At 37.1% G+C, this 15,034-nt stretch overlaps 1 protein-coding gene across 8 annotated transcripts in view; it reads left to right on the plus strand.

The window, feature by feature from the left end:
- The window catches only part of cabin1 (calcineurin binding protein 1), a 122,916-nt gene that overhangs the window by 39,300 nt on the left and 68,582 nt on the right, over positions 1-15,034 (plus strand). For 4 of the 8 annotated variants that reach the window (XM_051902317.1, XM_051902320.1, XM_051902318.1 and 1 more), the window contains 2 exons: positions 5,191-5,256; positions 12,188-12,367. In XM_051902317.1, the coding sequence (XP_051758277.1) occupies positions 5,191-5,256; positions 12,188-12,367 (246 nt within the window). The remainder of the gene's footprint in view (positions 1-5,190; positions 5,257-12,187; positions 12,368-15,034) is intronic. The other 4 variants (XM_051902319.1, XM_051902324.1, XM_051902322.1 and 1 more) reach the window with 1 other exon arrangement.

A 15,034-nucleotide genomic window follows, 5' to 3' on the forward strand; every position in this document is an offset into this window, starting at 1 on the left:
CAGCAAAGTGACACCCGCGCGGGCGCCTCCTCTCTCTCTCACTCAGTCGCTCAGTCTCAGTTGCTCCGTTTAAATAGTCATTCCCGCAGGTTTCGCGCTCACACCAAAAGCGCACGCACCACTGATCTATATTAGTGGAGCGAACAAGCCCCGCTCAGTCTCAGAGACAGAAGTCAAACAGTCACAACAAGTACTAAAATGAGTGGCTTACTGTGCTTAAATGGTCAAATACATACAAAATTATGTCAAAATGCCCATCTTGGTGATTATTCAGATAAACACAGTCAGTTTTGGATCGTTAAATAGCTAAGAAAGAGAGAACGCATGTTGTGTAACAGTATTGGGTCCGTTAATAAACTCTTAAAGCGACAGCAGTCCAATATTTCTGCTGCTGTCTGTCATGTTATTTAAAGAACAAAAGACAAAGAAAATCACTTTCTGCTCTTGACTGAATACGCTTTATAACTTTAATGGTAAAAATAAATCTGTATTTAATATTTACAATAAAGAATACAGAAATTAAGGTAACCAATGTAAAATAAAACTGGATGTGTTATTTTACATTTGATTACTTTAATTTCTGTAGTATTTCTTACCTGAATAAAAACCTACTTAACCTGAAAAACTTAGTTTTATAGCTCTCTTTATTCTAATGCATTTATTTGTGCTGTTGTTTGCAATTTTTTTTTATTTGTTCTTGTTTTATTAGACTTTATTAGAATTTTTTTTTTTTTTTTTATGAAAATAAAACTTTGCATGGAAGAAAAGTAGATTTTTGTATTATAGTTCTTAGAAAGAAAATCGGAATCGGCAAAAATCGGTATCGGCAGATCACATTAACAAAAAAATCGGAATCGGCCAAGAAAATTGCAATCGGTGCATCTCTACTTATTATGCATGCGCAGTAGCGTGATTGAAGCACTTTCAGATGTTTCAGTGTGGACGGAGAGTGTTTTGAAACAAAAATGCCATTTTCAAATATATCCAGATTAATGTGGACGTAGTCTTTGTCATTTCTTGCTTTCAGGTAATGAAATCAGATTTTCAGTCAAAATGCGTTGCATTCCTTCTTTGTTGTTTACGCTGCCCAATTACTTTCACATTGTATACACCCAGTCCAGCGAATTACCATAATATTGTGTTTTTCGCCATTTTATTTGCTCCTGCCATTCCTAGGCAGATTATGAATGTGCTTCGCTGTCGTTCACCCAGTAAACCTTGCTGTTATCTGATTCTTTTTATTATTTGATTGGTTGTATCAACAACAACAGTACAACAATATAATAAGGCAGCAAATATTAGCTAACTCTGGTGGGAGCTGCTATGCTCTACTGATCTTGTTCTGTAGATAACCTACATGTCATCACTGGTTGACCAGACCAGCTTGATGTCATTTGTTACATTTTTAAATTAATTGGGTCAGAAGTGGAGAAGCTTCAGAGCTATGCAGTTTTGTTTGGCCATATTGGAGTAGTACATATTAATTTTTTGTGTGTTGAGATTGCTTAAAGCTTCATGCTCTGTCTTCTTCCTTCCCATCTTGTGGTAACTTGCTCTCAGTGTTCAGGGTAGGGTTGCACCAGCCATTCATAAGTTCTTACTTAAATCTTACTAAAGGCTTAGTAACTACTAGCTACTAACTCTGCTTTATTCCGTTGCACCATTTGTTCTTAAGGCAGAACGTAGATGGTAGGTTATAAACTCTTTGTAAAGTAATGTGTAGTGGTGTAATATAATGTTTAACCTCAATGATCTAAGAGCAGCATTCAAATACGTGAGCAGAAGTTGTGTAGAAATGCTGTGAATTTCAGTTTATCCTTGATTCTAACAACTAATACGTTTCCATTAAGATATGATGCTACAGAATAACATAATAGGTATCTTTATATGTAAAAACACTCAGGCACTGAATTTGAATTTATTAAGTAATAATTTATAAGTAAATGATTTATGACAACACGGACCGATGCACACTGATGTGTGCTGTTTAGGATGTGTTTGTGTTGAAGAGCTGCTAAAAAAGTTATTTATTCACATAATGTTCCTTCTCTTAAAGTGTAAGCGAGTATTAAATGTCAACTTTATCATATATCTGAAGGATTGAAGTCTGTCGGTAAAACAAGAGCTTATTGGTGCAATTCAGTCAGTTTGCTATTTTATTCCAATAATTACTCCTGGTCGGAAGCTTCTGTAAATATTTAGTTTATATGTAGAGTTACATTTTTAACTAAGTTTAATGGTGCAACGCTAAAATATTTAGTAGTGTGTAAGTTGTAACTTTGTGCCCCTTTAGGTAAAAATCATTTTTGCATGGGTTATAATAACAAAAAGAGAAGTCCACTACTTATTTGAATGTAAGATTGCATTATTTTAATTAGTGTCAAAAGTACTGACTTTGGTACCAAGTCGGTACTGAAATTTAAAAAATGTGAATTTCCCCTTAGTATTTTTAACACTGTTAAATGGATTCTCAAACATCTCCGATTGGCCATTGTGTTCACGAGCTCAACAGATATGTCTGTGTTTGGCTACAATGATCAATGCTTTAAAAACATGTTGTAAATAGACATCTTTGACTCTCTTCACCCCGAGCACTTACACAGATACACATCGGAGCTTTTGAAAGCTTTCAAACGCCCCCGCTTCCGCTTTCAAACTCTTCCGTGTGCTTTCAAACGCTCCTGTGCGTTGATCATTGTAGCAATCACAGACATATCTGTTGAGTAGATGAACACAATGGCCAATCAGAAGTGTATAAGAATCCACTCAACAGAGCTCAAAATGCTAGGGAAAAATGCTGGTATCGTCATATTTTTAAAATTTCAGTACTGAAATCGGTACTTTTGACACCACTTATTTCAACACAAGAAATTGTTTCACCTCAGTAAATAAACCCCAATTTGAGACATGTTTATTGAATGTTATGATTAAACAAGTGCCAATACATTTACTTTTATGCGTTTAAAAGAAGTTCACCATACAAATTCACATAGTTGGAATATTTGAGTTTCAGATATTTGTTCTTTTTGTAGTTTGAAAGGGGGCATTACATAGTACACTTGATTAAATATTGCTGTGGCCTGTTTTGATGAAATGGAGTCAGTATTTTTGAAACTGTGTCAGATGATGGCTTTGACCTAGTTGCTAAAGTCAGTCTCAGCTTGGTGTGCTCATTTGCTGGAATACAGTTCATAGATTTAGTCACTCGCTTCAGTATGAAGGTGGATTGAATTCGTGAGGGGCTAAATTTATGCTCAGCTCTTGTTGTGTGCATCAACGCTTAGGCTTAATACCATGTAGCTTGCATGGCTGTGTATGGACATTAGTTTCTGTAGCTGTATAGGGCATGGGCATATAGAAGAATTTATAATGCTTTTTACAGTAAAAGCTATCAGTGTTTGTCATCTTGCAATTTTGCTACATACTAGCGTGTAAGTATTTTCATATTTCTTATTTATTTTTTACTGCTAAATGTTGCAACACAATTCAAGCCAATCAGAACATGTTTGATGTTTCATTTACAGCTATACAGCTATGGATTTTGGATCAACTGAGAATTTGCTATGAGCAGGATTACCCAACATGACACAGAAATAAAAAACGACTGATATAATTTCATATCACTTTAAATCTCAAGATGGAACAGGATGGAAAATGGATGATTTTTAAACAATTTTTACTTGAGTGCTCATGACGTAAGATGCTGAAAAAACAGTGAAATAATGCAAGAACACATGCTGTGTGAACGCCCCTAAGAGATGTACTGTTTTTTTATTTTTATTTTTATTTTTTTTATTGGTTGTATTTACTCTCTCTTTATCAATAGTAATTTTTATTTTCGCAGTTATTCGTGAATTAGAAATCGCCCTAAATAATATATTATTCATAATATGTAGTGCTGCAGCTCAGGTTGTTCTCGATTTTTGTTGTTGTGGCTGGCCTCATCTCATTGCTTTCCTGATACCTTCACAACAGCTTGCTGCAGATTTGAAGTGTGGTTTTTAAAGGTGAACATTGTGACATGTTGCCCATATTCCTCAGTTGTTCCCATGGCCTGCTTTAGTCTCCCTGTCTCCCTGCTGCCTCCTGCCTGCTCCCTCTCTGCCTGCCTCTGACCTGCTTCCCACCTGCTGCTTCTTAATGGATGCATGATGGGTCAGCACCCTGATTCAACAAAGACTTCCCACAATGCACTCCGCACTGCTCTGTGTGCAAACTGAAATCTGACTAAAGTGTCTGCCGTGGCTCACTTGTGCAAGGGAGGTGAAATTATTCTTGTGGGTTGTTCTGAATAATGTGGTTTGGTAAAGACAGTGGGAAGTTTCAACTGCTTTTTCTGCAAATGTTGGTGCGTGGATGAGTTTAGCTTCTTATCAGATCATTGATCAAAGCTGATGCAACATTTCAAGACCTGATCAATTCATTCTCCTCCTTTGTTTGTTGATTCTAAAGGCCCCGATAAAATCACAGCGAAGTTTTTTTTCATTCTTCGACAAAAGATGTTTGAAATACGTTTTACTCTTAGCGAACATCCCAACACCGCCAATGCTTCCGAGAGTGGCGTCTAGATTAAGAAACAGTTAAAGGGATAGTCCACCCAAAAATTTAAATTCTTTCATCATTTACTGCCCCTCAAGTTTTCCAAACCTGTATAAATTTCTTTGTTCTGCTGTACACTTTTATATTTGGAGGAATGTTTGTAACCAAGCAGATCTCACCCCTCATTGACTGCCATAATACTTTTTTTCCTACTATGGTAGTCAATAGGGGGCGAGATCTGCCAGTGGTAGTTTGATTTGGTGAGCTGTTTCACACCAGTTCATTCTTCGATTTCGCTTGAAGTATATCGGGACCTTAATGGGTGAATGTCACAAACACATGCAGGTCACATTTCATCCCAAAAACAAAAGAAGACACATTTTGAATAAGGAAAATTATACCTGTTTTTTGCTTTGAGGCATCTTTTTTAGCACAATTAAGCAATATTTACCCCCAAATGTGGTGAAATACATGATCTTGCTAGGTTTTTGTGAGATTCACCTGAATAACCTCTAAAAAGCTGCCCATTTCACAGCAGAACAGAAAATGAAAGAGCTTCTGTATTCACACCACAGTGGTGTCCAAAATATACACATCTGTATTTCTAAGTCCAGGTTATAAAACATGTTCTAAACTGAATTTCCTCTACAGCTGACTTCTCACATGACCATGACTACTGCGTGTGTCTCTCTGCTTTGCGGCCAGGATCTGCGTATGGTACAGATGCCCTTCCTCGCACAACCAATAGTACAAAACTGCTGGCTCACCTATCATTCCTCAAAAGCAGGGCTTAAATTCCTCAAAGAATTAGCAACAGTTATTGTCAAGCACCCTGAACACCATAGAGCTCAACAGTGACCATGCACTTTCATACATTTCAGAAGACTGTTCAATACAGAATTTTAAGCCTTTGACCGGGAGAGATTGAAAGTGGTTTGTAAATGTGAATGACCAAGGGGTGGGTTTATTTAAAATAATTGAAACTAGTGAAGCAACAAAATTTCAGCAACCAAAAACATATTCAACCGAAATGGCAAAAAAAATAATAATTCGTATTTCATACACACAGCCTGAATAAGCTATAACAGTTAAAGATGTCAGCAGTGTTGACACACTTCAACATGACCAACAATTATACTAGACTACCAATTTGTTTGACTGAAATATTGAGAGGTGGCTTCTTGCCAAAGAACTGTACTCTGACTGGTTTAATTTATCGCCTGGGAACATGACAACCCTGAACAGCACAAAGAGTTACCTTTAAGAATTTAAATTTAATTTTGATTTTGGTGTTTCAGTAAAAAAAAATATTTTCAGTGCATTGCTAGTTGATACACTATATGGACAAAAGTTTTGGGTCACCTGACCATTACACCAACAGGGACTGTAATGACATTGCATTCTAAATACATAGACATTAATATGGAGTTTGCAGCTATAACAGCTTCCACTCTTCTGGTAAGGCTTTCCACAAGATTTTGGAGTGTTTCTATGGGGAATTTTTGCCCTCCGTTCATCCAGTAGAGCATTTGTGACGTTAGGCACTGATGTTGGACAAGAAAGCCTGGCTCTCAGTCTCCGTTCCATTTCATCCCAAAGATGTTGGATGGGATTGAGGTCAGGGCTCTGTGCGGGCCAGTCAAGATCTTCCACACCTAACTCATCCGTTTCCTTATGGACTTAACTGTGCCCCAGAGAACAAAGTAATGCTGGAATTGAAAAGGGCCTTCCCAAAATGTTCCAACAAAGTTGGAAGCATAGCATTGTCCAAAATGTCTTGGTATGCTGAAACATTAAGATTTCCCTTCACTGGAAGTAATGGGCCAAGCCCAACCCCTGAAAAACAGCCTCACACCATTATCCCTCCTCCACCAAACTTTACAGTCAGGCAGGTAATGTTCTCTTGCCATCCGCCAAACTCACTCGTTGATCAGACTGCCAAACAGAGAAGTGTGATTCGTCACTCCACAGAACTGCTCCACTGCTTTAGAGTCCACTACTCTATCAGATGCTTGGCATTGTACATGGTGATGTGAGGCTTGCATGCAGCTGCTCAGCCATGGAAACCCACTCCACGAAGCTCCTGCCGCACAGTTTTTTTGCTGATATTAATGCCAGTGGAAGTTTGGAACTCTTCAGCTATGGAATCAGCAGAGCGTTTGTGACCTTTACGGACCATTGCCTCAGCATTCGGTGACCGATTTGCTCTGTGACTTTACATGGTCCACCACTGCTGTTTCTAAACGTTTCCACTTACCAATAATACAGTTTACAGTTGACTGTGGAATATCTAGCAGAAAAATAGCAACCTATCAAAGTACCATGCTTGAGTTCACTGAGCTCTTCAGAATGACCCACTTTTTTTCACAAATGTTTGTAAATGCAGACTGCACGGCTCGGTGATTGATTTAATACACCTGTGGCAATGGGTCTGATTGAAACACTTGAATTCAATAATTAAGAGGTGTGTCTTGATTTGTCCATATAGTGTACCTCTGTAGAGAGAATGGAAAATACATTTCATTCTTCCTTCTTTAGCTAATCTTACCTAGCTATCCTGTCGAAATATGGTATGTTTGACTGACAAATTTCATTGAGAATGCGCAATTAAACGCTTTTTTTGTATATATTCTTGTATAAGTGAAAGGTACATTTGTTATTGCTTAAAATCTGTTTCACAATGAAGATTTCAAATGACTTTTTTTTTTTTTTTTTTTTTTACTTCGATAAGCTTACTGTTGAGCTCTATCGTTGGTCAATATTCTTGTGTCTTAAATCTCAGTGTTCATAAACTCTATATCAGAATGAATGTTTGATGTGCGCTCTGCTTTTGAGGAAGGTGACCTAACCCCAATCTAACATTTTCTGTGGGTCACATCAAAGTTTATTATGCAGGTGTTACAAACTGCAGTAGCACTTGACCTTTTTAAAACAGAAGTCCTTTTCTTCTGTGCCTTCAACATTACAGCACTCTTACTCTATTGGTGATTTCCACCCTCAATCACACCAATCATTTCTGCAAAGAAATTTCTGTCATTTTTTTCTGCCCAACGCTTCCCAGCACACAACCGGGTCACGTCTAGACTCTCGTTGTGTCTTTAACATGCTCTTGAGCTCCTGTTGAAATCTGTATCAGACCAACTAATGGACCTCCTGGCAGTGTTGGCCTATAGCTGCTAATATGCTCTGCAGGAAGCTGCAATTTTGGGCTGACGCAGCGCCATTTTTCCCCTTCACGCTGAGTGTGCGGGTGCGTTGGCGTTCTCTGGAGGAGGGGAGGTTGGTGTTGCCACTGCACTCTGTTGTGTCATGGAGGTGATGGTGTGTGCTAATGAATTTCTACCCTCTGTGCCAAATGCTGACACTCCCAGCATGCTCAGGGGCTTTTTCTGCTTGTTTGTGGGCAGCACAAGAGAAATCACATTAACTTTCTTTTCTGGGCTTGCTGAGAAGCACAATATTTTTAAGCGCTTTGGTCTACCTCAGGAGCAGGCTGGCTGTTGTACCCCAAAGCCCTAGTTAGGGTTCAACATTGCATTGAAACATGTTCCCTGTAGTTTTGCCCTGTAAGCTTTGCCCTCAGACCTGGATAAAAACCAATGTACTTGTTAAAGGGATAGCTCACTCTAAAATGTAAGTTCTTATACCATTTACTCAACCTAATGTCCTTCCAAACCGGTATGACTGTTTTGTTCTTCTGTAGAACACAAATGGAGAAATAAGGGAGAATATCCATGCAGACGGTTTTTATATACACCGACGGATACGGCATCCAAAAAAATCTATATGACTCACTTGGATATTGCAAGTCTTCTGAAGATTATAAATAGAGGATTAGAATATTCCAAGGCTTCTTGAACTTTGTAAAAAGAACAACAAAATTTAAGTCTCTTCTGCTTAATGTGTTGCATATCATTCGTGCATATGTATTTAAATCTTTTGCATCAAGATGCGTTGATGATGCCAAAACACCACTGGTTCGCAACTGAATGCGACACACAATTTTTGAATATGCAAAAGTAGGAATGAGACTTTTGTCAGGGCTGGGACAATACATTGATTCTCGATTCTCATTTCTCGATACAGTGATTCTGTATCAATTCTGATATTTTCTCTCTTGAATCGATTCTGAGCTTAGTTTTAACAGCAGATGGCGCTCTAGGCTAGTTTTCAACCGCACACTCAAATGCTCATGAAGAGAGGGCTCATGCATTCAGCTGAGTCATGTAAGTGGTTAAATATACTTGTACCTCAGGTCAGAATGCTTTTATGATGCGAGATTACTGTAAATACAGCCCACTGTGAACACCCTTGTAATTCGCTTCAGCCTTTTTGAACTTTATGAATGATTATTTTAAGTTTTAAGTGGTGTGTGTAAACTAAAGGAACTGGAAGCCAGCAGAGTACAAGTGTTTCTAATGCACATAGTGCCATCTGCTGTTAAAAACTAAGCTCAGAATCGATTCGAGTGAGAATTGCAATACATCGTCATCGGATAATATCAGAATCGCTCCAGATTCTTTTTATCGCGAATCAACAATCGATGTATTGTCCTAGCCCTAATTATAACACAGCATCATTCACACTGTACAAATTTGTTAGTCCACTTTCAAATAAAAATTTTCTGATAATTTACTCACCCCCATGTCATCCAAGATGTTCATGTCCTTCTTTCTTTAGTCGAAAAGAAATTAAGGTTTTTAATGAAAACATTCCAGGATTTTTCTCCTTATAGTGGACTTCAGTGGTCTCCAAACGGTTGAAGGTGAAAATTACAGTTTTAGTGCAGCTTCAAAGAGCTTTAAACGATACCAGACGAGGAATAAGGGTCTTATCTAGCGAAACGATCGGCCATTTTCTAAAAAATCAAAATGTATATGCTTTATAGGCACAAATGATCGCATCACAAGTGCTTCCACCAGAACGCAATTCCATATTCTTCAAAAAGCTTACGCTGTATGTCCTACACCTTCCTTATTCAACTTACGGAACGAAAGTGGCGCCAGTTTCGTTTTTTTCCGTAAGTTGAATAGGGAAGGCGTGGGACATTTAGCGTAAGCTTTTTGAAGAATATGGAATTGCGTTCTGGTGGAAGCACTTGTGATGCGATCATTTGTGCCTATAAAGCATATACATTTTGAATTTTTTTAAGAAAAGGGCCGATCGTTTCTCTAGATAAGACCCTTATTCCTCGTCTGGTATCGTTTAAAGCCATTTGAAGCTGCACTGAAACTGTAATTTTCACCTTCAACTGTTTGGAGACCACTGAAGTCCACTATATGAAGAAAAATCCTGGAATGTTTTCATCAAAAACCTTAATTTCTTTTCGACCGAAGAAAGAAGGACATGGACATCTTGGATGACATGGGGGTGAGTAAATTATCAGGAAATTTTTATTTGAAAGTGGACTAATCCTTTAAGTGCAGTGTGAAAAGCCCTATAGACTACTTTTTTGGGCACATTTTTTTTATACCTATTTGACGGTGTCCGTCCCCATTCACAGTGTATAAAAAAGAGCAGGTTGGAGCAAAACATTACATTACATTTTGTGTTCTACAATATAAAGTCAGTAATATGGGTTTGGATCAACATGATGGTGAGTAAATAGATAGAATTTTCATCTTGTGGTAAAAAAAAAAAAAAAAAAAGTGCTGTAGGAATTAATTTTTTTGTTTTTTTGTTTGGCCAACACCTCTGAAGTTAGCATCAGCCTGGTTCCCTCGACAAAAACACAATAGAGTTTTATTATTCTAAATAAAATACATTTATTATACAAACATGTTTTGTTTATCAAGATAATTTACACAAATTAACACAACTTTTAGGAATTCTGAAGCCTAAATACAATCACCAGAAGAAAAAGTTAGGCTAAAAGCGAACTACACCACGGTCACATGTAGACATGTGCCGATATTCGGTAATACGATATATCACGATAATGAATATGCACAATATTGTTATCGCGGGCACTTCAAAATACCGTTAATAATTATTATGAATTATTCAATTTTTTATAATGCATTTTAAGAATACTTTCCCCATCCACCATATGCACCGTATGCTGCGTCAAAGGGACACGCATACACAGATGTAAACAAGCCCAATGTGCACAAATGAGTGAAGGAGACGCGCTGAATAAAAGTGCACGTTCACTCTCTGACAGCAGAGGGCGCTGATGGAACAGCAGAAGTGCAGCGGTAAACAAACAAACCCAGTAAACAAAGCAGCTGCGCTACTGAACAGTTTTTAAAATGATTTAATCAGCTCCATTTTTTGTATTCGCAATGTTGTTCATCACAGCACCAAATACTTAAAGACTTAATAGGCTATTTATTTTAAACTTAAACATTCTTATATTTTAATCTGGACTACAACATGCCCTAATGATTGAAAATGTTCTGATTATTAATTATTGTTCAGTAAAACTTACCAAACTGACAATGAAAAATACTTATAAAGCATTTATTAATCTTAGTTAATGTTAATTTCTTAATGTTTAATAACATTACTAAAAATCAAAAGAACTTATTCAATGGACCTGAGATAAAACTAACAATGATCAGTTGTGTTTCTTAACTAACATTAACAAAAAAATAATACCTTTGGTAACAAATGTAGCTATTGCTCAATCTTAGTTAATGCATTAACTAACGTTAAATAATGAGAGCTTATTGTAAAGTGTTACCTATTGTTCGTTATAATTCTTTTGCACTTTAATCTGTTTGAAACATTTGACTTTTTTGTGTATTGCGTTATTGTATTTAAACATTCAGAGTTATTTTTGTTATAAGAAAAAGAGTTCTTAAACCAATGACAACACTTTTTTTGCAACTTATTTCAATATCGTGATAATACCGTATACCGTGATAAAAGCTTCAGCAATTATCACAACATGAAAATTTTAACCGTCACATGCCTAGTCACATGACTTCAACGTCACCATCATTAAGCTTCTGACAACTTTTAATCTTTATTTAAAATCTACAAGTTGGTAATTTTGAGTTAGAATAGTTTGCAAGAGTATAAACGGACCAAGGCTATTGAGTAAATGAGTTTACCTGTTTGGCGTAATGATGTTTAATGACCCCGAAAACTTATGTAGTCCCATTTAAAATCACGAGTGGGTATTACTGATGTATTTTATGTCGTAAAATAAAACGTGAAAATATACTGAGCTTGTGTTAACCTCAGACATTATTTCAGGCATTCAAGCAAAAACCCATTCAAAAAACCAATTGACTTGCTAACTTTGCCCACTCCTTTCCATGCTTTAGGACTCATTCCTGCAGCACTCTGTTACTATTCCTTTAATTTGTAGAAATTGATAGCAAATGTTCTCAGGGCACAGAATTCCAGTTTCACTTCCTCTACATTGTAATTGTTCCAACATAAGCCTACCTGCTCTTCAGGTACTGTATAGCTGCCATTCGTAATAATCTCATCCCTGCAAATGTTTCCAGCCCTTTGTCTATTGGAGGAGGATATTACACAATTCATCTTGGGAACTGTGTTGATTTGTGGATTTGTGCAAATTGGGCTACTCAGAAACAATCTGAATGAAGGGTCTATATGAATATTTACAAAGGACGGAGGTGGAAGGTCTTGTTGAATGAGTGTAATTGTGTGGTATATTTTCTCCCTAAATCAGAGCAAAGTCAGGACAGTGTTGCTGGCATGTCGGACTCCAGCTCCTTGCAGGATGTCTTCATGGACCCCACCAGCTCACAGGACAGCAGCCACAAGGTCGATACTGGCAAGTGTAGTATTTTTCCGGAAGAATCAAATGCCATTGAAAAAGAGAAACGGGCCACAGTAGAGGACAATCTAGGTAATGATCCCAGTTCTTCTAAACACATACAGTACATACTGGTACAAGTTTTGAGAGTGATAACAGTATTTATTGTATATGTGGGAGCAAATCCAGAAATTCATACATGGTTATAATCAGGGCTTGACATTAACACCCGCCAACCCACGGGTGGATTTCAGCAGTGGAGTGTAACGCAGTCACTCATACTAGCTACTTTGGCGGGTTGAATTGTATACATTTTTCAACTGTAGTGTTTTAAAAAAGGCATCTAAAATAATAAACTAAGTGCAATGTAGTCTTGTCAAAAATATCATTTTTTCAATACATATCGATCCTGAAATATCTGAAACGCTGAATAGATCAACAATACCAACTGCTCTTTCTCTCTCTCTCTCATCTCTCCGACAGCGAGTCGACACACAAACCCTCCTCCCCTCACTAACTCATTTCACTTGCTTCAGATGAATATTGTTGATGTTACAGGGCTTGAATTTCGGCGTGGGATTGTACGTATTGTGCATAATTGTATTTATTCCCGCAGATTTTGCTCTCACACCCAAAGTGCGCACACATAAAGCCACCTCACAGTACTAAATCGAGTTGTTCTTTTGCTGCTTATTGCACTTAACAGTCAAATACATACAAAATGATGTCAAAATGCTGGTCTTGGCGAGTATTCACGGAAACACAGTCATGAACATAAACAGTTGAGAAAGAAAACGCATGTGTAACAGTATAATGGATCTGTGCGTCAGCTCTTAAAGTGACAGCAGCCTAAAAAAACCTGCTGACAAATTTTGAGAAAATATTAAAAATATCTAATATGGCAGTTTGTCCCCATGGTATCCATGTCAAAATTGTGGCCAGTGAAAATGCTGAGTGGCTAGTAACTTTGGAAAACCACTAGCCACAGTGTCTGGTGAGCAAAAAAGATATTGTCAAGCCCTGATTATAATCATAGAAATGATGTGGAAGTGATAACGATAAACATGGCATCCAACAGTTTAACCAGTAAATGTAATGCTTAATGCCGATTAAGCACATTTCCCATCAAATTCTCATTACAGTTAAAAAAAATATATATCTAATTATTGTTGTTGTAATGTTATATTACATATTAAAATAAATTGTAAAATATTTTACATGGTTTTATCTTTTTTTTTTTTTTTCTGATAATACAATACTGTTCAAAATTTTGGGGTCCCCCTTTTTTCTTTTTTTCTTTTTTTTGGGAAAGAAATTAATACTTTTGTTCAGCAAGCACACATTAATTTGATCAAAAGTAATAGTTAGACATTTATAATGTTACAAAAGATTTCTGTTTCAAAAAATTCTGTTCTTTTGAGCTTTATCATCAAAGAATCCTGAAAAAAAAATCACATGATTTCCACAAAATAATATTAAACAGAAAAAAACTGTTGTATTTTAAAAATAATAAACTAAGAGCAATGTAGTGTTCTCAAAAATATTGATTTTTCAATACATATTGATCCTGAAATATCGTAAGACCCCCTTTTTTTTCTTTTTTTGGGAAACAAATGAATACTTTTGTTCAGCAAGGACACATTAATTTGATCAAAAGTAACATTAAGACATTTATAGGGCCCTATCAAACATGCGGCACAATGCGGCGCCAGGCGCAACACCAGTGTTTTTTGCTAGTATCAGCTGGACGCAGGTATCATGTTCACGTCCTGCGCCACGTTGTTTAAATAGCAAATGCATTTGCGCCCATTTGTGCGCCCATGGGCGTGCTGGTCTGAAAACAAGGTGTGTTCAGGCGCATTGTTGGCATGTTGCTATTTTGAGGCAACTAAAAAAAACTGCGCCATCAACCAACAAAAACCTGGTCTAAAGTCAATGCCGCAGTATTTTTTTATTTTTATTTAAAGAGCGCGTTAGTTATACGTGTACACTTTGCTTGCACATACACAGTGATGCGCAGCAGCACACAAACATGCCAAATATTAAAAATGAAAGGATTACAATGTAAAAGATTGTTATTGTGTGCATAAAGATAAAAATGCTTTGGTGGAATCCGGATTGTCCCGTAGATGGTCTGCTCATGCGCTTTAACCTCGTGCATGAGAAGATCCGTTTTCTCCCTAAAGAAGCGTTCAGTTTTTGTTTTTTTCACTTGCAAATTCCGTCATGTAAATAGTGAATCTGCCATGGCGCGAGCGCAACTGGCTTTTAAAGGGAATGGGAGATGAGACTCTGATTGTTTTATTGCATAAACAACACACAAAAACACACCCATGACTCATTAAGAGACTAGGCGCAACCCTTTTAGACCATGTGCCGGGTGCGCCGACCATTTTTCCCGTCGTTAAACTAGCAAAAGTGGATTCGGACACGCCTTTAAGTGCACCTGTGCCATGCGCTTTAGACCATGCACTTAGATCGTTAAAATAGGGCCCAATATGTTACAGAAGATTTCTATTCCAAATAAATTCTGTTCTTTTGAGCTTTTATATTCATCAAAAAATCCTGAAAAAAATCACACGACTTCCACAAAAAAATATTAAGCAGAACTGTTTAATATTAAGCAAAAACTGTTTTCAACACTTATGATGATAAGAAATGTTTCTTGAGCATCAAATCAACATATTAGAATGATTTCTGAAGGATCATGTGACACTGAAGACTGGAGTAATGATGCTGAAAATTCAGCTTTGATCACAG

The sequence above is a fragment of the Ctenopharyngodon idella genome, chromosome 8 (genome assembly GCF_019924925.1).
Source record: "Ctenopharyngodon idella isolate HZGC_01 chromosome 8, HZGC01, whole genome shotgun sequence".
NCBI lineage: Eukaryota > Metazoa > Chordata > Actinopteri > Cypriniformes > Xenocyprididae > Ctenopharyngodon > Ctenopharyngodon idella.